The following is a 26,399-nucleotide window of genomic DNA, read 5'->3' as shown; positions in this document are numbered from 1 at the left end:
TGAACAAGGCATTGAAAGGTACACTTACTAGACCTTTGACAACCTAAATGTGCTTATAAAAGTAGTAAAGAGCTGAAAATTGGTAAGGTAAATAATTCATAGAAGAATCAAGAATCAAGCAAATAAGATTTCTATAGTATTTAGCTCTCAAACAGAATTCCTCTTCCCCTAAACCAAGTTTCTACTTTTAAACAATAACACAATTCTAACATACAAAAGCAAAACGCATGTCTGATGTGGTATGAGTGGGTGGGCTCCGTTTCTTTCAGTCTTCTTTGATCAGCAGCTTCTCACTGACCTTACAAATTAAAGGTTGGTACAGTCACACAGGAGATTCAGACAAGGTTTTAAAACAGAAAAGAATAGGCCTTGTCCATTTATCCTCGAAAGTACAAAAATAAGCAGAACTCTCTCCTTTGCTCAGAGAGTTCGGGACGGACCAAATCCAATGCTTCTGAGGTTGGCAGGAAGGAGAAACTCACCTCTTCCTGGCTCTGTGACTTTGAAACTATTAAAATATGTTGGTATAATACTACAGGTTCCTGTCATGATCTATCAATAACATATTTTCAAAACCTAAGTAAACCATAACAGAATTTTCCCTCACCTGATGTTGTGTGGTAAAATCACCCAATCTAAGCATTGCAGCCCAAGTTGCTTCAGAATTACAATGAGGTAAACAATGTCACTAGATTTATATAGCATTCGCTTAATGTTTATACGCAAGCTAGCAAATGAATTGGATTTTTCTTCTTCAGCCAACTGGTGAATAACTCCGAACATATGGAAGCATTTGCACAATGTATGGGGGAAGGAAGCATGAATTTTCAAGCACTAGTAAATGTAATATGCATTTCCAAATCCTTCTATGATTAACAAATCCAATTATTATTAGAAATTGTGTAATTTTCTGAATAAACCATACTGTATCATAATAAAATTATGATTTTTAAAAAGCAACTGGATTACATATATGGTGTTCTTAAAATTTTTAAAGTGACAGAAAACCTCCCACTAGGAAAAAATGACTATATATTCAACGTTTTTCTAAACTCTGTTTTCTCCTAACCATGTTCTAAAAATTTATTTTCTCCATCATTTCAAAATGTATGAAAACTGTTTAAATGTACACACTCTATTGCCAAACTGGACATTAAAACGAGAAACGACACTTAGTTCATCTCCTAATTTTTTTTAAATAAGTATCTTTCTACACTTAAACCCCATACCCATTAGCAGTCACTCGCCATTCCACCCCACCAGCACCTCCCACCCTGCCCCCAGCCTCTGTCAACCACTGATTTACTTTCTGTCTCTACACCCAGGGTATTTCATATAAATGGAATCATATAATATGCGGCCTTTATGTCTGGTTTCTTTCATTCAGTGTAACATTTCAACATCTATCCATGACGTAGCATGTATCAGTACACGCTTTTGGCTTTTCACTGCCAAATAAGATTCCATTGTATATGAATATACCATATTTTACTTATCCATCCATCCATCACATAATGGGCATTTGAGTTGTTTCAACTTCTTGGTTATTATAATTATCTTAATTTTGAACATAAGTATCAGTAGTTCAACTGGTTAAGTGTATGACACATATGTATTACTTTTTATTAATTATTTATTCTTCCTAAAAAGGTATGAAAAAATTTAAAGATCCAGTCTATTAAAACCTCACTTAAAAACCAATCCCAAACCAGGCCAGGTACGGTAGCTCACACCTAATCCCAGCATTTCTGAGTAGATGGAGTGAGCCCAGGAGTTTGAGAACAGCCAGGGCAACGTGAAAAAACCCCATTTCCACAAAAAGTACAAAAAATCAGCAAGTTGTAATGGTGTGTGGCTGTAATCCCAGCTACTTGAAAGGCTGAGGCAGGAGGATCAATTGAGCTCGGGAGGCAGAGACTGCAGTAAGGCCAAGATCATACCATCGTAATCCAGCCTGGGCTACAGAATGAGACCCTGTCTCAACAAACAAACAAAAAAACCAGAGCAATAAAACCAAACCAAAGAACCCATCACACTCATTAGGATGACTACTACCATCCAAAAACATAAAATAACAAGTGTTGACAAAGACGTGGAGAAACTTGTGTACAGTTAGCAGGAACGTAAAATGACGCTGCCGCTATGGAAAACAGTATGACAGGTCCACTAAGAATTAAAAATAAATGTTCCATACGATTCAGCAATTCCAAGTGCTGAAATATGCCTAAAAGAACTGAAGGCAGAGCCTGAGACTTTTGTATATACATGTTCACAGCAGCATTATTCACAGTAGCCCAAAAGTGAAAGTAACCTGAGTGTCCATTCACTGAGGGATGAATGAACAAAACGGGTGTGTGTACTGTATGTCTATATATAAAATTAATAAACACGTTTATTATTATTTATTTGTCCTAAAAAGGTCTGAAAAATTTAAACAAATGTTTATTAATTACATATATTGACATATAGTACATACACATACCCATATTATCAATTCATCCCTCAGTGAATATATAATATTCAAATATATTCAAATATTCAATGTATAAACAGATATATATTTGCTTGTTAATTACATATATAATTACATATTATAGAATATATATTTTATATATATCTAATATATAACGGACCCAAAAAGGAAGGAAATTCTGACACATGCTCTGACATAGATGAACCCTGACAACATTATGCTAAGTGAAATAAATCGGTCACAAAAAGGCAAATACCAAATAAGGTACCCAGAGTAGTTAAATTCAGAGACAGAAAGTAGAATAGAGTTTACTAGAGCAAAGAGAGCAGAGAACGAGGAGCTCTTTAACAAAGTTTCAGTTCTGCAAGATGAAGCGAGTTCTAGAGATTATATGCAAAACAATGTAAATGCACTTGATACTAACATACACTGAAAAATGGTTAAGATGGTAAACTTTTTACATTATGTATACTTTACCACAATTTTAAAAACTCAACTCTATTTAATGTATTATAAAAATTCAAAATTTGAGTTTTAGTGTCAGATCTGGGTTTCCACTGTGGCCCTTCAACAGCCATATGACCTTACGAAAGGAAAAAGCATTACAGTATTTACCTTATAGGGTCAGTTAATGCTTAAATAAGATTCTAAACACAAAACATTCAATGCAATACTTGGCTACGTAATTCTTCAATAAACAGTATCTATGAATACTATTACCTTTGTTATTATTACTGAACAATAGCTTACTTTCTTAAAATGACTTTTTAATTATAATCATTTTAGAGAATATAGCCAATAGATTAAAAAAAAACTAAACACCAATCACAATTCCATTACCATGAGATAATCACTAACATTTTGTGAATTGCTTTTCAGTTTGTCATGTGTGTATGTGCAGACATATATACGTGTGTGTATATATACACGTGTGTGTATATAAAATAAACTCAATTATACTGAAAATATAATTTTGAATGGTATTGCCTGGATCTTCTTCTGGGGTTGTCACAATTTTGGGGTTTCTATCTTGGGTTGATTTTTTTTATCTGGTGTAAGGAAGGGGTCCAGTTTCAATTTTCTGCACAGGGCTATCCAGTTATCCCCGCACCATTTTTTAAAACAGGGAATTCTTTCCCCATTGCTCGTGTCAGGTTTATTGAAGGTCAGAAAGCTGTAGGTGTGCAGTCTTATTTCTGGGTTCTCTATTCTGTTCCGCTGGTCTATATGTCTGTTCTTGCATCACACCATGCTGTTTTGGTTACTGGAGCCCTGTACGAGAGTTTGACATCAGGTAGTGTGATGCCTCCAGTTTTGTTCTTTCTGTTTATGATTGCCTACACTTTTCAGGCTTTTTTGGTTCCATATGAATTTTAAAATAGTTTTCTCTAATTCTGTGAAGAATGTCAATGGTAGTTTGATAAGAAACACACTGAATCTACAAATTGCTTTGGGCAGTATGGTTAAATCAATTTAACAATATTGATTCTTCCTATCCATGAAGGTGGAATGTTTCCCCATTTATGTGTGTCATCTCTGGAGGCCATTATCTCTAGCAAACTAAGGCAGGAACAGAAAAGGAAATACTGAATGTTCTCAAACATATAACTTCTTTGCTTGGAGTATTAAGTCGCTGCTATTTAAGAAAGCATACTTTACAGAATCGTTAAGTAGAAAACAATGTAGCACGTGTGCTACTTTAATCTGTTTCGTTTTAGTTCTCCAGCACTGAACTGGAAGTATAAACAGGCTAAAAAAGGGCAATTTACAGCTGTCCACAAATTGTATTTTAAAGGTTTACAGTATGATAAACTTGGAAGTAATTTAAAAGATATAAAAATATGTGGTTCCATTTTTGAGGGGGGAAAACAATTCACTTGAGGGAGTATCTGCCCCACACTCCCAGTGGACGGAGACAAGGGTAAAGGATGGAAAGCTGGCACGGAGTAGGTAGAAGAGTCTTCACATGGCCTCACTTTATGTGTTCAGTCTTGATTCCACGTCCCAAGACTTTAAGCACATTCTTGACAACACCCTTGACTTCTTCACTCCTTGGTTTTTCTGTCACATTCAGAGAGCTGCAAATTCCCAACATTAGGCTAATCTAACCAGTCTGCCTTCTTTGTTCCTGTACTTTACTCAATGTGCACTTCTTGGGAAAATAAGACAACTCTACAATGCTATCACATAACAACAGTGCCTGAAAATCTCCCACCCCCCACTTACTTCAGACTCCTTACCCAGCCACTTTACCGCAGGTGACTTCACTTCTGACTCCAAAGAGAAAAAACAGGCCAGCAGGCTTCTCTTCCCTTTGATCTTAACCCCCTCCAAAAAGAAACAAATAAACATAAGCAACTTATTCCAGTCATTAAGTCTCCTGTGAATACAGAAGAAAATAAGTGTCTCTTCTCTAAGTCTAAGATTGATAACGTCACCTGGCTCTTATCTCCACCCGCTCACTCGCAATCTTTCAGAAGCCATGTGCCATCCATTATCCCCTTTCTTCTATCTTCCACTTCTCTCTCTACTGGCTCTTTCCTCTGAGACAATATGCTCAAATATTCCCAGTAGAAACAGCAGTGTCCACCACAAAAATGTCTCCACATTCTCCTTTTCCATCCAGCTACCACACTTTTAGCTGTCGTTCTTTTCACAACAGAGCTTTTGGAAAGAATTCTTGACAATATACGTAACCACTTTTCCCTCATCTTAAATCTATCTCTTCCCTCTCTTGCCAACCCGCTTCCATTTCTCTTCCCTCATTGATCCTCACCACTCTATAGGGACCGCTCACTATATCATCTCCACTTTCTTTCTTAACCAAATCTAAAACACTTAAGATATTAATGGAATGTTTTCTGGGTTGGAAAAAAAAATGTTTTAAATTCATGAAGTCTCTCAGTCTATAAATTAAGCTAAGTCAGCTTTGCTAATCTTCAAAATTCTTAAAATTGAATCCTTTTCTGTAATGATAAAAACAATGAAGACTAGCAGTGTAAAAAAGATCAAGTAGGGCCTATAATATATCTAATCACTCTACACTTAAATGCAGAGTACAGAGAAATTACAGAGAAAATCCAATTACCACATTAAGAAAATTAATTTCGTGTCTTAATGTGGGCAGGGCCTAAGATTTATTATTGTTTTCTTAAAATAAAAACATAAAACCTGCACTACTGGAAAATCAATAAAAGTCCAAAGTCTGACATGTAAACATCTTAAATATGTTATTTCTATTGCATGGGATGTTTTTCAAACCTGTGAGTCTGCTAACAGTATTAAACAGAGCCAAGAGAGAAAAAAATGGACTCAGAAATCTTTGCTGAAAGTACTTCTAGCATTGAAAAATATAACCTGTGATTATCTCCTTTCCTTTAAAATGTTCACAATTACTTACGTGAAGGGTCCTATACATAACCTACAACCTGTAAAAGTCATCTCTCTCCTTCCCTTTACAGTTCGACTTCCTTGAAAACAGCAGTCTTCACTCACCTCCACTTACTCTCTCATTCACTCAAAACCTCCATCACTCCATCACTCGACTAAAGGTGCTCTCAGAAGTCATTAGTCATCTTTCTCAGCACTCATCCAGTTTACATACACTGCAAAGTTTGACTGTCTTCTTTTTTTTTTTTTTTTTTTTTTTGAGACGGAGTTTCGCTCTTGTTACCCAGGCTGGAGTGCAATGGCGCGATCTCGGCTCACCGCAACCTCCGCCTCCTGGGTTCAGGCAATTCTCCTGCCTCAGCCTCCTGAGTAGCTGGGATTACAGGCACGCGCCACCACGCCCAGCTAATGTTTTGTATTTTTAGTAGAGACGGGGTTTCACCATGTTCACCAGGATGGTCTCGATCTCTCGACCTCGTGATCCACCCGCCTCGGCCTCCCAAAGTGCTGGGATTACAGGCTTGAGCCACCGCGCCCGGCCTGACTGTCTTCTTAATACATTCTCATTTAGATTTTCCTCTGCTTTCCTATCCATACTCTGAATTATTTCCTTCCCTAACACAACTATTTTTTTATTCAAACCTTCAACATGCATGTATTGAGCACCTACTACAGGCTACCCACCGTGTGAGGCACTGGGGATACAGCAGAGAAAAAAAAAGGCAATGCTCTATGTAGCTGACCTTCCAGATGGCTGTTCCAAGGTTCTCACCCAAGTCCTATCATCTAAATTCTGTTGACCAGAGGTGTGAACGGCTCTTTCTGAGGTGCAGTTTATTCATATTTGTTTAGAATGCAAACCACTGTGAGCACAGATTAAACCATGACAGCCCAGCTTGTCCATGTACATATCCTAATCAGGTATAAGCCTCTGACCAATTATTTAAAACTCTAAGGCGAACAGCTCATTAGTTATAAGCAGCAGCGAACTGGAACAGTGAGTAAGCAGTGGCAAGCTGCGTGTATGGAATTGTGGTTTCACGGCTTCATTTGTGTCACTACATTTCTGGGTGTTTCTTAATGCCCAGGTAATGAGACATCGGCACCAAAGTTTCGTCTGAACTGATTCTGCTACTATTGTTGGGACGCTGGTTACAAAACACTACCATAACAGAGCTCCTTAATTAGTTCTTGAATGTTCTGTATGACGCTTGGTAGAAGTGGAAAGAGAATAACTGTGTTACAGATTCACTTGTTCAGTAGATATGCATGGAGCTCAATGGCCACAGTATGTCTTACGCAACTTATTTTTAAATACTAATCTCAAACCATTAAAACTTTCCAAGTATTTCCATAGTATGACAGCATATTCAGAAAAGACCTTGACAAGTTAAAGTCTTGTGAGAGGACAACTGGATACAAATTGATAATCGTGAAATCACGAAGTTATCTGGATTTGTGTCAGAATCAGACATGCTTGCTACAGCATTTTAGTAAGTTATAAATTTATATGCCAAGGGGAAAAACACCCATTCAACAGCTTTAAAAAATTAGTAAAATTTTGCATTAGGACCAAATCCACAAAAACAGCTTTGGGAGATTCCCTTGTAAATAATGTAATCTTCTCTAGAATTTGTGTTTTAATCAGGATCTTAAGCCAAGTAAAGAAGGTGCTAAATCTAGACCTCCTGGCTTTAAAAGCCAAATTTAAAAGCTACAGGATTTTATCACTGTATGCAATAGGCAAAAGAAATAGAGATCACAGAAATCTTGTTCTATAAACTACTAAAATTAACTACAAATGAACAGATGTTTTAAATCTTAGATTTATTCTTAATCCACAATCCGCGCAGATCACCAGTGGTACCAATGGTGCCCCTTTCTCTGCTAAGAAAAAACCTCAGTTGTTGACCAAAAAATAAAAACATACACAAAAAAGGTTTCTCATAACTACATGTGTAATGCTGCAATGCATCTGTTTTAAGATTTGGCTATAAAATTGGGGAGTAATTTCTCTAATGAGCAGTCTACTTCAATGAGTACTCTAAATCCTTTCTTCTTTCATGCTTTCTCAAAAACCCTCAACACTGTTCCCTTCTATACATAAGGTGACTTTTCAGTATTTTAAAGGAAAAAAGAAATGCATCCTTGTTTTTTTACCCCCATGAAAGCAGTTTATTCGGAAAGAAAAAATAGAGTATATCTTTGGCCTAAAACAGAGAATGGCATGAAAACAGCAAAAAGTCAGAGAGAGATATTATCTATGTCTCTCACAAATTCCACTTTATCCAAAGTGTAACGATAAAAGTATAGTCAACATTCCTTGTCTTGAAACTATAATTTCAGAAACATAATTGCTATAAAGAAACAACTATAGTAAATGAAATGACAACACTTTGCAACATTTGGACAATTCTCAAGGGTACTATGCCAGCCAATGGGGATCAGAGTTTGGCAAAGAAATACATATTGGGTTTATTTTTTTAACCTGGATTCCAACCATAAATGAAGATTATTTTTGAATAAAAGAGGATTTCATTTAATTTCCTGCTGGTGGTTAATCTAAATGGAATTCACAAAATAAAAGATTTCTGGTATTCAAATTGCACACCCATGAGATGAATAAATCCTTTGCATCACTCTGTGACACACAGAAGGCTTCAAAAAAAGGCTAGAAACAATTTAAAAAAGGAAAAATAACACGTGGAAATTACTATTTTTCGAGACAGAGTCTTGCTGTGTCACCTAGGCTGGTGTGCAGTGGAGTGATCATAGCTCACGGCAGCCTTGATTCCAAGCAATCCTTGTGCCTCAACCTCCTGAATAGCTGAACTACAGGTGTGTGTCACCATGCCTGGCTAATTTTTGTTATTTTTTACTTTTAGTGGAGATAAAGCCTCACTATGTTGCCCAGGATGGTCTTGAACTCCTGATCTCAAGCAATCCTCTGGCCTCCCCAAATGACGGGATTACAGGCATGAGCCACTAAGCCCAACAGATAACTCTGCTTTCTCATAGAGCTGTTTTAAGATCCAAATGAGATTAGATAGATAGATAGATAGATACAGAGTAATGCTCTGTGCAAATGTATAGTACTTTCTTATACAAGTTGAGCATCCCAAATCCAAGAATCCCAACTCCAAAATGCTCCAAAATCTGAAACTCTTGAGCACCAACATGATACTCACAGGAATACTCATTGAAGCATTATGGATTTCAGACTCTTGATTAGGGATGTTCAACCAGTTGAGTATAATGCAAGTATTCTAAAGAGATATTCAACCTGTATCTTCTTGCTAAAATTATTAAATACCACCATAACAACTAGTTTTATGTAGCAACTACTTTAAAATAAAAAAGAAGCAAATGCTACAAGATTCTCACCCAACTATGAAATGCTATGTCAGCTAAAGGATAAGAAAAAACTCCTTTAAGCATCAAGAAAAAAAGATGCAGACTTGAAACTAATGACTTAATCAGACATCATTTTCTTAGGTTAAAAAGTTAGACCCTTAAAACAAATAGACATTAAATTTCATAAAATAGGTTCCTTTTAAGTGGCTTTTAACTTACGTACTTTATTTCTACAAAGAATTTGATCTTATGAACTGACTGGAAGGTACTTAACTGCTTTCCATCTGTAATTCTCCGTCTCTAACTAAGTCACTTCAAGCCCTGCCCCTTTTCAAACTGTTTAATCCTATTCTTTACTACTAGAGCCTATAATTTCCAAAAACATGAGCATTTAGTTATCTTCAGAAGCTATTTCACACAGTATTCCTAGAGATAAAATGATGAAAAATTAAAGTGTCCAACGAAGAGACCACAATGCACGTTCCTGGTTTTAAAACTTTCAATTTTTTTCTAAAAGCTTATACAGCAGCTTGAATATAACCACTATTCAATGAATATTTGCTGAACTGAGAATGTTTTTGCTAAACTCTATTTTGCTTTTGACATATGAGAGAAGGTACTGTCTTTAGTTTATACCTAACAGAATCCACATTTCAGCACTATGCAGCAGAAATGCTTTGTCAAGCACATTTTCTCAAATCTGTCCTGAAGACTCCTACTGAAAAGGTGGCTGCATAGTGCAGTATATTTGACTGGGTGCTCTGAATTGCTTACTGTACTCACATAAGGAATGCATTTGTCCCTTCTCTGCAGTGACTACACAGAGATAAAAGTGAATTAATTGAAATACATTTATTTAGCATGCAAAACCAATTACTAACTCTAATTCATGAACATTAAAACATCCACAGGAAAACAAAATCCTAGAAGTGAATTACTAAGAATTACTTTCAGTCTGGGCACAGTAGCTCACGCCTATAGTCCCAACACGTTGCGAGAGCAAGGAGGGTGGATCACCAGAGGTCAGCAGTTCGAACCGGCCTGGCCAACATGGCGAAATGCCATCTCTACTAAAAATACAAAAATTAGGCAGGCACGGTGACACATGCCTATAATCTTAGTTACTTGGGAGGCTGAGGCAGGAGAACTGCTTGAACCCAGGAGGTGGAGGCTGCAGTGAGCGGATATCGCGCTCAGCCTGGGCGACAGAATGAGGCTGTGTTCCAGAAAAAAAAAAAAAAAGAATTACTTTTAAAAATTATAAAATTTAAATTATAATTAAAGGCTTTAATGTAAATAGTACAAAATAGGTCTTTTTCATTTCTTATCTTTGCCTTCCCTCTAATTAATGACAGTTAAAAAAATCAAACAACTGTCACATCATAACCCCTAATTCAACAAATGAAGTTCATTTTCTCATTTTTTCTAAGGTAGTATCTAGCTTTCCCAGTTCCACAAGTAGTCAATGTTTTTCTTAAACAAAGAGTTCCTTTTTCTTTTATATTTAACATATTTCTTTATTGATTATATAATATGTGAAATTTCAATTACTTAGTTCTTAAATGATATATCTTTCCTCATATTTTAATGCTTATTAAATGGGAAGCACTGATAGTACTATTTATAGAGTGCACAAAATTTTGAAAAATAACTTATTCTCAAGTAATTCCTATTCACATCTCAAATTAACAATAATTAAAGATTCTTTGTGGAACTGATACTTTTACAAGTTTAAGAAAAGTTTAGCAGTAATTTAAGAAGAGTTTAGCAACAAAAAACACTAATTAAAGTTGAATATTAAGTAACATTTTTGAATTAAACAAGCTCCCAATGTCAACAGTTATATAATTAAAGTCTATACCAACACAATTTTTAAATTACGACTTTAGATCTTCAGACATAATTTCAGGAAGAAAGTCTCAGAAAGTAAGAACATATGTTCAAATCCAGTGCTAGTTTCTTCAATATCAAGAAGGGTAATCACCAATCTTTCACTGCAACAATTTAACATTGTTTGATTTTACAAATCCAGTTTCTTATAACTTATGTTAATTTTTAAAAATTAAATTCAAATCACTTCAAACTAACTCTAAGCATTTTTACAAGAATTATACCACACCCTTTGAGCTTACATGGCTGTAACCCAGACAGCTTGAGAGCTGAGGCATTTTCTGATTACTCTGGCTTTCTATAAAGAATAAGCATTATACCAGCAGACAATTCCACAGCTCACAAAAACACTGGAGTCAGGAAATTCATATGAAATGACAGCTTAGTATGCTATTGCACATAATTATATGACAGTCTGTATTCATTCATGTGTACATTTATTCAACATTTACTGAGCCACCTGTCCTTTATCAGCCACTGCCCTTGAGAAGTTCATTATCTAAAGAGCAGTAAGTCATGTAATTAGACATATTTTAATACAACATGTAAGGTGATACAATGTGACATATATAAATTCCTCTGACCTACTCATTCTGACATATATATAATCTAGAACCCTGCTAAATAAAGTGTGGTCCATAAACCACCAGAATTGGCGTCACCTAGCAGCTAGTCAGAAATAGAGAATCTCAAGTTCCACACCAAAATCTACTGAACCACAATCACAATTACCTGGGGAACATTTTAACAAGCTCCTCAGATAACTCTAATGCACATTTAAATTTTGAGAAGCACTGAACTAGAACATAACTGAAAATCAGCAAATGATGTCATAGAGTCCACGTACTTTTAAGATCTTCAAGGTCCGTCCTGAGCCTTTTTAAGATTATATTTACAATTTTAACAAATTCAATGACTTAGTTTCACAGACTAGGAACAAACTGAGATACCACTGACAACAAAAGAAGAAAATAGGAAAAACTTACAAAAAGCAATCTCAAAAAGGGATGGCTGTGTGAAGTCATTTAACATAGCAACAATTTGTCTAGATAGGTCCTAAAGGTCTCACCGTATTACAATAACACAAAAGTAATCGATGTTCTCAAACATGCCTCCTGTATCTAGACCATAAATTCCTTGAGGACAGAGACCTAGTTTTATCCTTAAATTACACTTACATTTGTAAACTGAATGACCCAAGTCATTAAGATGAGTTCGAGCTAGGCAGTAAGATATACGATACATTTTAGAAAAAAACTATCTGACAGAGTTAAAATAAAAACATTTACTCCAAAAAAAAAAAAAAAAAAAAGAAAAGAAAGAAAGAAAGAGAGGGGGAGGGAGGCAAAAAAAAAAAAAGCAACAGGAAGGGAGGGAGGGAGGGAAAAACACCCGGATGAATGCGGCACACCTGTAGTTCCCAGCTATTCAGGAGTTTTGAGGCCAGCCTGGGCAACGTGAGACCTCGTTTTTTAAAACAAAGCAAAACAAAACAAAGAGTAAAGCATCCCCATTCTATAACCCATTCCCCAAGTACTCTAAGAACAGAGGCTTTACTGAACCTATATTTCCCAACCCCAAAGTCTTCCTGACTTTATTTAAACCCTCATCTGGTGGCTGATGAGGAGAGTGCAAGGAGAAAAAGGAGAAAAGATGATTAGAGGACAGAGGAAAAACGGAAATCACCGACCATCTCAGGTTTCCGCCACTCAGGAAAATAAAACCAGCAAAAATACAAAGGCACAGCAATCCTAAGAACAAATGCGATCTCTACAAAACATTCATTCCATGTCCTCTGCCCCTGTGAACTAGAGACATGCTTGCAAGCCCTCTAACCTAGTAACTCCCCAGAGACACCTTAACTATAGAAACATTTCCCCTCATGGCCCTCAACGAGCTGATTACCGCCAGTTTATGAAAAAATGCACTGTTCCAAGACAGCAAACTTAAGGCTATAACCAGCGAGGTCACTTTCTGAAAACTGTTGTAATAGCTGTCATTGATTCTTAAAGGGTTCCTTTAACTAGTTAAAAATGTTTAAATATTTTCCAGACCTATTTTTTTTTCTCCTGCCATTCTTGCAGGATACCGGAAGCAAAAAGACCTATTTTTCTGCAACTTCTCTCCAACCAGGTAGTTCTCATTCTTACTCTCAAAACAAATTAATTCTCTTGTCTATGCCCTTGTACATGCTGTTACTCCATTCAGAGGCCTTTCCCATCTCTTAATCTGATTCGGCACTATCTACTATATTAGCCACAAGCCACGTGTGGATATTTCATATTTGAAATGTGGTTACATCAGATTGAAACATAAGGTAGATGTAAAATGGACATTGGATTTTGAAGACCTGGCACCAAAAAATATAAAATTACCTAATTTTTTAAACAATGATTAGATGTTTAAATATGCCAAATAATTAGATTAAAACTGATCTCACCTGTTTCTTGTTAGTTTTAAAGCTGCTATTAGAGAATTTTAAATTACAATATGTGGCTTCCATTAGACAGCACTGGGTTTCAATCCTACTCATTCTTCAAAGCCTAATTGAAACACAGCTGCTTTCACGAAGCTTACTCCCAATGACTCCAACTGGAAGTGATTTGTACCCCACCCCCTCACCGCGGACCTCCCGAAACACTTACAATGACACTCCCAAAGAATGAGATGAATTTTACCTTGTACACCTCCCAAACTCCAACATAAGCAAGTTGAAGAAAAAAACTACATCTAGATCATCACGACGTTTTCCTTGACACCTTGGAGAGCCCATACCCTAAGCTAATATTTGATGTCTGCTAATGGAGAGCTGAATTTCTCAATTACTAATTATCTATCCCTTTCAACGATTTCCATTATTTTCCTCTGGGATTAAAGTCAATGTCTATGAATGTCCTGTATTATTTTTAGAGTGCCCAAGAGCTGTACACATATAATGAACAAGCAAATCCAAAACTAATAAATGTGGCCAATACACTTAGATCAATTGCAAAACTTAGACAAGCCTCTAAAGGTTCCCTTTTTAAAAAATGACGTTTTACAACATAACTGTGTTGCGAAGATCAACTATTTCAAAAGTAGAAGCGTTTCCCAAAGATTAACATTGGGTGAGCAGTTTACGAAAAAAATATTGACGGTCCTACCCCGCAATCCCGAGGATAAATCAGGTAAGCATGCAAACGCTTGGGTGCAGCAAGAGCAAAGCCCCACACTGCATCCGAAGCTCAGAAATCGAGCTGTTGAGAAATGTAGCAGGGGAAAAGACGACGTGCGTGAACGAGATGCGTGATGAAAACTGCGGGAACGCAAAACGAGATAACAGCCAGGATTTTTTTTTTTTTAAAGTATCCCGATGACGTGGAAGGGATCCTCCTTGGGTGTCTCGCTCAACCTCTGAACCCTCAGGCATTTTGCCTTTTCTTCCGATTGTATTTTAGTGCCTCAGATCTGCATCCAACAAACTTCCGTCTTCAGGCTACTCCAGCTCCCACAGCAGGGACTCCGGCCAAAGCCAGCCCTGAAGCCCCCCTCTCCGGCACACTTTGGAGACTGGTGGACGACACGGGGGGACCGTTCCGAGGCCCGGCACCTGGATGACCCCCGTCTCTCGGGGAGTCCCGCCCCGGCCCCTCGGGCGGAACCAGGCAGGCTGGGGGCACCCGCAGGCAGAGGGGGCGGGGCAGGGCGTCGGACTTCGCCCAGGACCAGCCCCTCGGTTCCATGCCGACGCCAGACGGCGCCTCGGGGACCGGCAAGATGGTGAGAAGCAAAAATAAAGGGGCACTGGGAATCGGCCCCGGTTTTCACTCACCAGACGTCGCCGCTCGACGTTGGCAGTGGCAGGACCTCTTCTCCCTCCGCCATTGCTGTTGACGTCCACGTCACTTTGCCGAAAAGTGGACCCGGCGCCGAGACCGGCTCCAAGACCCAATGTCGTAAAAGGTCTTCGGAAGTCCGGCACTGAGCTTCCCAAGAAGGGAAGAAAGAGGGAGGTGGCCAGGGACGGGAGGAACGCAACGTCACGGCGTCCCGAGGGCGAAAGGCAGCGTCTTGCGGGAGGAGACTCGGTGGAGGCAGCGGCGCCTCGGAAGACTACAGGTCCCAGAATGCCGCGGGCGGCGCGGGGTGGGCGGGGCTCAGCGGGCGGCGCGGGGGGGCGGGGCTCGGCGGGAGCCGTCCTCGGAGCGTCGCTTTTTGGCGTCCCGGGAGCGTCTTCCTTCCAGCTTGGCGTCGGAATGACCGAAGTTGGAATTTAGAGTCCTAAGTGGTGGAGAAAGGAGGGGAAATGGGAGTTGACACGGGGAAGGTGCACGTGGGTGCGCAGTTCAGTCATGTCCTGCTGTAGCGATTCAGTTTGAAAAAAGAATGGGATGCCAGGGCGGACCACCCTGTGTGTGAGGCCCGCGGACTTTGTGTGTAAGTATTTAAAAGTTGTCGGTCAGGCTGAGTAGGAAAGGAGATGCGTTCTAGCCTCCTAACGCAAGCATGTCTTTCTGACAGCCTGGAGGGTCAGGCCCGAATTTGGAATTCCAGGCAAGGAGAGCCGCCAAAACCCTCTTCCCGTTCCACTTACCCTTCACTCCACCTGGGCAGGCGCTCGGGACCTAAGGAAGCGCTTTTGCAGACCCTGAGAACAGCGGTGATGAAGGAGAACGGTATGTAACGACATGGGGACCTCTGAAAAACGCGCTGTTAAATGACCAAAACAGATGGCAGGCGGGTCGGTGAAGTATGGTGTCATTTCTATTTCGTGTTTAAAAGACAGTATATGAGGGATAGATGCATATGAGCTTAAAATGCAGGGGAATGATACCTAGAAAAATCGGAATGGCAGTTACATTCAGGGAAAGGGAGGCGTTTCCATTAAATTTTTAATATTTTATTTCTTAAGGGCCCAGCGGTGGCCAATATTCTTTATAGAGTATATGCTTCGGTATCTAAAATGTTTCATATTTTTTTAAAACGATTTTATTAAACACAAAACATAGCACAGCTATCTCATTTACAACCAAAAACATGTTCACTCTCTTCCCCAAAGGGAAATAATACAGATATGCATGGTAGTGCGCCCACTTCCAAGCCCCAAATCTCTGTGATGTTCAGTCCTTCGTTGGGGAACATTTCTTTTAACATAGAATGTGACTTTAGATGCCCTCTATCAAAAAGAATAAAAGACGTGAATCTAGGTCACATTACCATCCTAGTATTCAGGACCTCCCCTGGGTCCCTTCAATTGCTGCCAGTAGATTTTAAGAAACTTTTCAGAAAATGGTTTTAAAAACTATTCAATCATGGATATGAGAAGCAGTTGTTCACTAGTTAAGATTCTAGTCCTCAACTGTGATTCATTTGAGTATAATTAAATCAGCAATTGCTTTATAGTCTCTGGTAAAAATATTTTCCCATTAAAAATATGTCACTTGACATTTCTAAACCGTTCTTTACTCTGTGTAAGTTGAAAGCTCTGACTTCTGTGTTCTTTAATAGAGCGAGAGCCATCTTCACGGGCATGTAGTCTATGCGATACTAGGAGACCACATGCTTAGAAGAACTCTGTGCTTGATTTAATGCTCTGGTGTTGCCATCTTTAAATGCTTACTAATTTGGGAACAAGGAGTCACTGGTTTTCATTTTACACTAGGCCTCACAAATTAGCGAGCCAGTTCTAGATAGGGTCAATATCTTAATGATGTGTAACCCACTGGGGACAAGATTTCAAAGATTTCAACTGAAACTATTTTTGGGGGGATTTGGATCTTTTGTCCTTTTTTTTTTTTTGAGGCAGAGTCTCACTCTGTCACCTAGGCTGGAGTACAGTGGCATGATCTTGGCTCACTGCAGCCTATGCCTCCCGGGTTCAAGTGATTCTCCCATCTCAGCCCCCTGAGTAGCTGGGACTACAAGCGTGTCCCACCATGCCTGGCTAATTTTTATATTTTTAGTAGAGATGGGATTTTTCCATGTTGGCCAGGCTGGTCTTGAACTCCTAACCTCAGGTGATGCACCCACCTTGGCCTCCCAAAGTGCTGGGTCAAATGTGAGCCACCACATCTGGCCTAGTTGTTCTTTATTCATCAGCCTGTTGTAAGTTCTACTGAGTATTCGCTCCGTGTTAATGATATTCAAGATCATGGTAACATCCTTTTTCCTCCAGTGATAATTCTAGAAATCTACCTGTGAGGTCAAGTAGTACTTGGAACTTGAAGGCCTTTGACTCCTCTTTCTTTATTATTTTTTATTATTTTTATTTTTCTTTATTTTATTTATTTATTTTATTTTCTTTATTTTTATTTTTTATTTTATTATTTTTATTATTTTTATTTTTCTGAGACAGGGTCTTAATCCCTCAAGTAAAATTTGTTAAATTATAATAATGGACCTCTGCTTAAAACAGAACAAAAGGCTGGGCACAGTGGCTCACACATGTACTCCCAGCACTTTGGGAGGCTGAGGTAGGTGGATCAGGAGATCGAGACCAGCCTGACCAACATGATGAAACCCCATCTCTACTAAAAATACAAAAATTAGCTGGGCGTGGTGGCACATGCCTGTAGTCCCAGCTACTCAGGAGGCTGAGGTGGGAGAATCACTTGAACCCAGGAGGCGGAGGTTGCAGTGAGCCGAGATTGTACCACTGCACTCCAGCCTGGGCGACAGAGCAAGACTGTCTCAAAAAAAAAAAAAAAAAATACTCTTCAAGAACTAGAACTAGAGAAGATTAAATAGTGAAATCATCTGCTTGAATTTTTTAAACAATTTTTCTCTCCTAATTGTAAGATTTCATCAACGATACTAGGTGTTCCATCTTTTGTATTTCTTCATATCCCTCTGAAGCAGAGGAGTTAGAATCTCTTTCTCTCATAGGCCTGGTGCTGTGCTAAGGTGATGCTACAGTGGTGATCACTGGATCTGTACACAATACAGCCATTCCAAGATTTATCTCCAAGAAAGGGGCATTCCAGTCTACATCATCCATGTGAGGTATGCCCCCTGCCTGCATTTATGCATCCAATTGCAATTCCCACATCCAAATGGGAAGGTGTGGTACTATTTCATGTTATCCGTAGATAAAATCAAAGTGATTTCTTATAAAGGGAAAATTAAAATGTCTTGGTTTTAAATGAAATTGTAGAGAACATAAAAAGATTTTTCATCTGTTGTTTGGTGTTCTGTGCCATGTAATTATGTAATTTATACTGTATTACATGTGCTTAATTTCCACCATGCCTATGACACATAGTAGAATCTCCATAAATGTTTGTAAAATGAACTAGGGACTTTTTTGAAATACTTTTGTCATGGATTAAGCTATTCACCTATACAAAAATGGCTGGTTGGGATCAGAGACAGGTAAGGATTATGAACTCCTCTGCATGGTCACAGTTGTTATGAGAGTAGAGTTTACTTCCGTTTTCATGGTAATATTATTTTAGCATGTGTTAAAAAGAGATGGAGAAATGATTATAGCTCTTGATCATTTATTCCATATTCTTGCAACATATTCTTGACTTTTGTGCATTCTTAGGTAAAAACAAAGACCTAATAAGATGTGTTAATCTGCTGCTGCCCAACAAATTACCCCAAAACTCAAATGTCTTAAAGCAGTAAACACTTAAGTCACAGTTTCTGTGCATCAGGAAATTAGAAGCAGCTTAGCTAGATATTCTGGCTTAGGGTCTCTTGAGGTCAGAGGCCAGATACTGGCCAGGATTGCAGTCATGCAGTCATCTAAAGGCGTCAGTGGGACTGGAGGATCTAGTTCCATGGTGGCTCACTGACATGCCTGATGAGTTGGTGTTGGCTGTTAGCAGGAAGCCTCGGAACCTCCCCAAATGAGCCTCTCCATGGGCTGTTTGAACATCCTCTTGACATGGTGGCTGGCTTCTCACAGAGTAAGTGTTCAGCAGAGACCAAGATTGAAGCTATAACATTTGTTTATTACCTACCCTCAGAAGTCATAATTTCTGCAACATCTTATTGGTCAGCTTCGTTCAATGTGGGAAGGAACCAAAGCTTGAATGTCCAAAGGCAAGAATCACTGGGGGTCATCTCAGAGGCTGGCTGCCCCATGAAGTCATACTAAATCCTGCACATTCTTCACTGTCCAGTGAAACTTGCGCCTGAGATTCCTGCTCATATCATCTCAGCCCTTCTTACATTCTGTCACCTCTGACCTAGTTTAGGATCATCAACACGCACTCTTATCTGGGCACTGAATCATATGGCATCTTGTATTCTTTAACTCTGAGAATGACAGCTGCTTTTAAGTTCCTCTGTAGCCTCTGCCGCACCAAGTGCAGGACTGAACGTATAGATAGTGCCTAAGAGTTCTTGTTAAATAACAAAATGGTGATTTTTTGTTTCTACAGCTATTGTGTGAGAGTTTCAGAATTCTAAACTTTCCCAACAATTTCCCTTTTTATCTTACAAGGACAAATGTTTTCAAAATTACTTCAGTTATTTGTCATTTTAAAATCCCATCAGGACCTGCATTCCCAGACTCTTTAAACTACCGAAGCTTAACATTTAATTGAATGTTGAACAAAACCAAGTTAATTCCCATTCACAGATGACAAGTGAACAGTTGGCAGCAATTTCAACATCTGCTTTTAATATGTTTTAAAATGTTGAGCAAACTGATATTTAGGAAAAGAGAGTTGGAAACTCTGTTTCTCCCTTATCTTTCTAGTAGTTGTCTTCACTAATTGAAGTTGACTCTAAATAGGCAGACCCAAAGTAAACATTTGGATAGGGATTGACCAATTCTTAGGTTTGGGATGTTTGCACTTTAATGTAGGAGTCTGTTTAACCCTTTGCTCATTCCAATTTTGTTCCCAAGTGTTCCAGGCAAAAGATTTTTTTGGGGGGTTGAGTAATTCCTGCTTGGAAATAGGGACATTAAATAATATATTAGCTGGAACTAGCCTTAGTTTTTAAAACTTAACTTCTTGCTTTTTCATGAACTAACAGCTCTAAGGACACACACACACACAGAGGCACAATCTGAAAATCGTACCCTTTAGACAATGACAGTGCTATTCTTGATGTATAATTTATCTCTGTTTGCCTCATATAGTTGTATTCATCCTTCCTTTTTGGCGTATGTATGTCTTGCCAAATAAAATCATTAGCAAGGAGTCATCTAAGATAATTGGATGGAATTACATGATACATGCTTTTAACAATGTGTGTTAAAAATATAGGTATGTGTTACAGTTTCTCCAAATATGTTATTTACAAGCTGATTTCCCTCATACCCAAGCTAAAATTTTCAGCTTGTCACTGTTATTTTCACATCTCAAATTTGCATACGAAAAATACAAAAGTAAATAAAAAGAATTTTTAGCATATCATGAACATAAAAATGACTACAGATATAAAAGCATCCAAAAGTTTAAAGAATTTATTCTGTATAATTTTGCTCACACTTTTTTTCTGGACAATAATAAATTCTCTGTTGTTACTTCTTACCTATAATCTGGTAACTCCTATATCTCCATTTCCAACCCATTGTTGCTACGACAATAATGTTACCATAAATTATTATTTCAAAAATTATTGATATATTCAGAGCATTCTGTGATAATCATCAGCAGAGACAAAGCCCATTTATCTGCAGCCTGTTTGTCTACCTTCAGTTTAGAAGGATATTCAAAAGAAAAGAAAGAATGGTCTTTTTTTTGCACTCTGCATGTATAAATCCAGCCATCCACTGGGAGCTTGCACTTGGATGACAGACATTGTAAACTCAACATTTGAAAACTAAATTTATTATGTCTGCCTACCTGCCAATGTCTACCTGCCATTTCTTTTTGTTAATTTTCTTCATTTCTTTTTATTTTGTTAAATTTCAAAGACTATGTGCACCTCTACCTGCCGTTTCTATAGAGCTGAAATTTTTCATCTTATCTCTAGTCATCTAGCCAGAAACTTGGGACTTAGTCGTTGTCGTCTTTTTTTTTTTTTTTTTTTTTTTTTTTTTTTTTTAAAGAAAGAGAAAGAGAAAGGGGGAGAGAGAAAGGAGCCTTGCTCTATTGCCCAGGCTGGAATGCAGTCTAAAAATAGGTATTAAAAACCTCTTTTGGCCGGGCGCGGTGGCTCAAGCCTGTCATCCCAGCACTTTGGGAGGCCGAGGCGGGTGGATCACGAGGTCGAGAGATCGAGACCATCCTGGTCAACATGGTGAAACCCCGTCTCTACTAAAAATACAAAAAAAATTAGCTGGGCATGGTGGCACGTGCCTGTAGTCCCAGCTACTCAGGAGGCTGAGGCAGGAGAATTGCTTGAACCCAGGAGGCGGAGGTTGCGGTGAGCCGAGATCGCGCCATTGCACTCCAGCCTGGGTAACAAGAGCGACACTCTGTTTCAAAAAAAAAAAAACCTCTTTTTTTATGCCAATAATTGTGCTTAACAGCAGAGACAGGAAGGAATATGGGAAGAAGATAACAAACAGCCAACCAATATTTCATTTAAGTCTGTGAAGTGCTATGCAAATGCCGAAGAGTGATTTACTTCCAAATTTTGTGGTCACTTTCAAAATAGGTGTAATGTGATACTGAGAAAAATGTATGTTCTGTGGACCTGGGGTGAAGAATTCTATAAATATTCACTGAGTTTACTTGTTCCAGGTCTGAGTTCAAGTCCTAGATATCCCTGTTAATTTTCTATCTTGTTGATCCATCGAATATTAACAATGTGGTGTCAAAGTCTCCTGCTATTATTGTGCGGGAGTCCAAGTCTCTCTATAAGTCATTAAGAACTTGTCTTATGTATCTGGGTGTTCCTATATTGGGTGTATGTATATTTATGATCATTGACTCCTGTTGTTGCATTGATCCTTTTACCATTATGTAATGTCCTTCTTTGTTTCTTTTAGTCTTTGTTACTATTAAAGTCTATTTTGTCAGAGACGAAAGTTACAACTCTTGTTTTTTTTCTTTTTCTCTCCATTTGATTGGTAAGTCTTCCACCAACCCTTTGAGTCTTCATGTGTCCTTGCTTATGAGATGGATGTGGATACAGCTAACCGATAGGTTTTGACTTTTTATTCAATTTGCCTGTCTGTGTCTTTGATTGGGGCATTTAATCCATTTAAATTTAGGATTAATATTGATACTTGTGAGTTTAATATTGTTGTTTAAGGCTAGCTAGTTATTTTGCCCATTAGTTGATATAGATTCTTCATTATGGAGATACTCGTTACCTTATGGTAAGTTTTTGGGAAAACTGATACTGGTTGTTCTTTCTGTGTATAGTGCTTCTTTCAGAAGCTCTTGTAAAGCAGGCCTGGTGGTGATGAAATCTCTTGAGTGCTTACTCGTTCGTGAAAAATTTTATTTTTCCTTCATTTATGAAGCTTAATTTGGCTGGATATGAGATTCTGGGTTGAAAATTATTTTCTTTGAGGATATTGAATATTGACCTCCACTTTCTAGTTTGTAGGGTTTCAGCTGAGAGATCTGCTGTGAGTCTGATAGGCTTCCCTTTATGGGTAACCTGACCTTTCTCTCTAGCTGCCCTTAGAATTTTTTCCTTTATTTCAACCCTAGTGAATCTTAACGATTATGTTTCTTGGAGTTGCTCTACTTGAGGAATATCTTTGTGGTGTTCTCTGTATTACCTGAAGTTGAGTATTTTCCTGCCTTACGAAGTTAGGAAAGCTTTCCTGAATAATATCCTGAAGAATATTTTCCAGCTTGGATTCATTCTCTTCGTGACATTCAGGTATACCTATCAGATGTAAATTAGGTCTTTTCACATAGTCCCATATTTCTTGGAGACTTTGCTCATTCCTTTTTACTCTTTCTTCTCTAATCTTGTCTTCTCGTTTCATTTCATTAAGTTGGTCTTCAACCTCTGATACCCTTTCTTCTGCTTGATCAATTTGACTGTTAAAACCTGTGCATACTTCACGGAGTTCTTGTATTGTATTCTTCAGTTCCATTAATTCAGTTATATTTCTCTCTAGATTGTCTATTCTCATTAGGATTTCATCAAACCTTTTCTCAAGGTTCTTAGTTTCTTTACATTGGGCTAGAACGTGTTCTTTTAACCCACAGAAGTTTCTTATTATCCACCTTCAGAAGCCTAAATCTGTGAATGGAACGCACTTGTTCTCCATCAGGCCTTGTTGCCTTGTTGATGAGGAACTGTGATGCCCTGTAGAGTGAGAGGCATTCTGATTTTGGGTATTCTCAGCCGTTTTACGCTGCTTTCTTCCCATCATTGTAAATTTATCCACCTGTTGTCTTTGTAATTACCAACTTTCAAATTAGGTCTCTGAGTGGACGTCCAACTTGTTGATTCCCAGCCCCGGAATCTGAGCAACCCACCCGGCCGAAACAGCAGCCTTAAGATTCGTGGTGCTTTTCTGCCTGGGAATCTCCGGTCTGGCTTCCCTCTTGAGTCCCTTTCTCAATCAGCTGAATAGGCGACTCTGCCTTCCCAGAGCTCCAAACGTCTACCAAAAGGGGACCCAGTCCCGTTTACTCTGCACCAAGAACCGCCGTGCCGGGGCGGCGGCAAAAGCACCTCACCGGCCACAAGAGTCGTGGTGGCGACCCGTGGGGCTCCTCCGCTGGGAATCTCCTGGTCCATGAGCAACAAAAATTTGTCTGAAAGTGTGGCATCCTCTCGTTCTCTGCGCTTTCAGGGGGAGCTACAATCCTGAGCTGCTAGTAATCAGCCATCTTGGATCTCTCTCTGGGACTTAAGTCTTCTTAATCATCCTTTCCATCAGTCATTGTGGCCTGTGATTTTTTTACCTTCCTAAATATTTTTCAAGTTGGCTTCTTGTTCCCTTCTTCTGCAGATTTTCTCATTTTTGTCCTAGTTATGTTTTACATGAAGGGGTTCCTTAATTCGTCTCTACTTCTTTCCACTCTTCCCCATGCAGTCAGCACTTCCTCTACGCCAGAGGTTCAAACCGGCAACCCTCAGGCTGAGTTTACCTAGCAGTTTTTATTTTGTTGTTGTATTTCATAACTTTAATGTCTTTACAAACTTTTCATTGTGTTTCCCCCAAGACTCCCCATTATTCAAGCCAGACCCCAATTTACACATTTGTTACTTGCTAGGTTCTTCAAGGTATTTGAATTTGTGCCCCTTGTTGCACATTTTCTTTTTCTCTTTTCTTTTTTTTTTTGAGACGGAGTTTCACTCTTGTTACCCAGGCTGGAGTGCAATGGCGTGATCTCGGCTCACCGCAACCTCCGCCTCCTGGGTTCAGGCAATTCTCCTGCCTCAGCCTCCCGAGTAGCTGGGATTACAGGCACGCGCCACCATGCCCAGCTAATTTTTTGTATTTTTAGTAGAGACGGGGTTTCACCATGTTGACCAGGATGGTCTCGATCTCTTGACCTCGTGATCCACCCACCTCGGCCTCCCAAAATGCTGGGATTACAGGCATGAGCCACCGCGCCCGGCCTACACATTTTCTAAAATGAAAATCTACCTAAATTTCTTTAATGACTCACCACTCCCTGAAAGAATATCCAAATTTCTTATCACTGATACAATATTCTCATAATCTGTCTCATTAAGTACTTTCCCATCTTTTTTTTTTGACACAGAGTCTTGCTCTGTCACCGAGGCTGGAGTGCAGTGGCATGGTCTCAGCTCACTGCAGTGTCCACTTTTTGGGTTCAAGTGATTCTCCTGCCTCAGCCTCCCCAGTAGCTGGGATTATAGGTGCGCACCACCACGCCCAGCTAATTTTTTTTTTTTTTTTTTTTTTTTTTTTTCAGTAGAGACAGGGTTCACCACATAGGCCGGGCTGGTCTCAAACTCCTGACCTTGTGATCCGCCTGCCTCAGCCTCCCAAAGTGCTGGGATTATAGGTGTGAGCCACAGTGCCTGGTCCCCATCTTTCTTTATGACATATACTTCAGTCATTCTGTATTCAAGGCTTCAAATATGCCCTGCTGCTCTCTGACTTTATGTCTTTTTTAAAACTATTTCCTCTGCTTTGTTTCATTCTACTAAGTCCCTCAGCTGGTTGCTTCTAGCCACAAGCTGTGAGCATCATTTTCTCTGTAACGCTCTCTCCCAAACAATTATTCTTTCCTGCCATTTGCTGCTGCTGCCCCTTAAATATACCATTGCCATTTGATTTACTTGAATTTTTTGTTCCTTGACTTTTTATTCATTCATTGGTAATTTACAGGATTGTCGAGAGGATGAAATGAGTTAGTAGAAGTATTTAGAACAATGTCTGGCACATAGTATATGTTCTATAAGGTTTGTACTTACATATGCGTGCGTGTGTGTGTGTGTGTGTGTGTGTGTGTGTAATCCATTCAATCATTTATTCCTACAGCAAATTACTGTTGTATATCAGGTATGATGCCAGGTTTTGGAAATGCAAAGGTATAATCTGGTCCCAAAATCTCATATCTAGTGGAGAAAACAAGCATATAGAAACATAATGAAAATAAAGTTGGAAACAGGGTTGTAGCCCAGAACATGGATTGGGTCTAAGGATGCAAATTATGGTACATTTTGATTTTGATTATTTATGCGAGATGAGACATTGCCAGTCAGAGACAGAAAATGACAATAGGCACTCTCATATGCTGTTTATGGTGATCAAGTGATGTAACACTTTTAGATGGAAATTTGGAAATACTTAAACAATTAAAATATGCATACCTTTTGAAACACGCTTTTCCAAGAACTTACAGAAATATTTGCACATTGAGTAAGAATATATACAAGGATGCTCACTGATGTTTTGTTTGGGTTGTAATGCAACGAGGTCCATCATTGAATGGTTCATCCGTATGGTGAAATACCATGCTGATGCTAAAATAGAATGAGGTAACACTGTGGATACTAACACAGAAATATGTTTATGATACATTAAGTTATAAAATCAAGTTACAGAACACTCTCAATTATTATCACTTTTTTTCCCAAAAAAATTGAGATGATATTTGAACATACAAATAGAAAGATATAAAATAATATATGTAGAATTGTTAACTGTGGTCGTTTTTTAGTGAGTAGGATTTAGGGAGGACTTTCCCTTATATGTCTATAAATTGTTAGAATTTTTTTCCAATGAGTGTGTATTACATTTGTAATATGAATAAAAGTTTGTTGAGCCTGGGTGCAGTGGCTCATGCCTGTAATCTCAGCACTTTGCGAGGCCAAGGTGGGCAGATCACCTGAGGTCAGGAGTTCAAGATCAGCCTGGCCAACATATAGTGAAACCCCATCTCTACCAAAAAAAAAAAAAATACAAAAATTAGCTGGAAATGGTGGTACATGCCAATAGTCCCAGCTACTTGGG

General features: G+C 38.7%; 1 protein-coding gene and 1 long non-coding RNA gene across 5 annotated transcripts in view; one reads left to right on the top strand and one right to left on the bottom strand.

Moving 5' to 3' along the window:
- The window catches only part of TBC1D23 (TBC1 domain family member 23), a 68,039-nt gene extending 52,894 nt beyond the window's left edge, over window positions 1–15,145 (bottom strand). For 2 of the 3 annotated variants that reach the window (XM_003943537.3, XM_003943536.3), the window contains exon 1: window positions 14,919–15,145. In XM_003943537.3, coding sequence (XP_003943586.1) covers window positions 14,919–14,971 — 53 coding nt within the window. In that variant the 5' untranslated portion in view covers window positions 14,972–15,145. Of the gene's footprint in view, window positions 1–4,713; window positions 4,772–14,918 lie in introns of those variants that run through there. The other variant, XM_074403545.1, reaches the window with a different exon arrangement.
- A 115-nt stretch (window positions 15,146–15,260) lies between these two features.
- The window catches only part of LOC141585313 (uncharacterized), a 103,664-nt gene continuing 92,525 nt past the window's right edge, over window positions 15,261–26,399 (top strand). Inside the window, exons 1-3 of one of the 2 annotated variants that reach the window (XR_012518695.1) lie at window positions 15,261–15,519; window positions 15,608–15,762; window positions 17,972–18,088. This is a non-coding gene — a long non-coding RNA (uncharacterized LOC141585313). Of the gene's footprint in view, window positions 15,524–15,607; window positions 15,763–17,971; window positions 18,089–26,399 lie in introns of both variants that reach the window. The other variant, XR_012518696.1, reaches the window with a different exon arrangement.

Source organism: Saimiri boliviensis, chromosome 8 (genome assembly GCF_048565385.1).
Source record: "Saimiri boliviensis isolate mSaiBol1 chromosome 8, mSaiBol1.pri, whole genome shotgun sequence".
NCBI lineage: Eukaryota > Metazoa > Chordata > Mammalia > Primates > Cebidae > Saimiri > Saimiri boliviensis.
The sequence above is the reverse complement of the archived record's forward strand: the minus strand, read 5'-3'. Positions and strand labels throughout refer to the sequence as shown.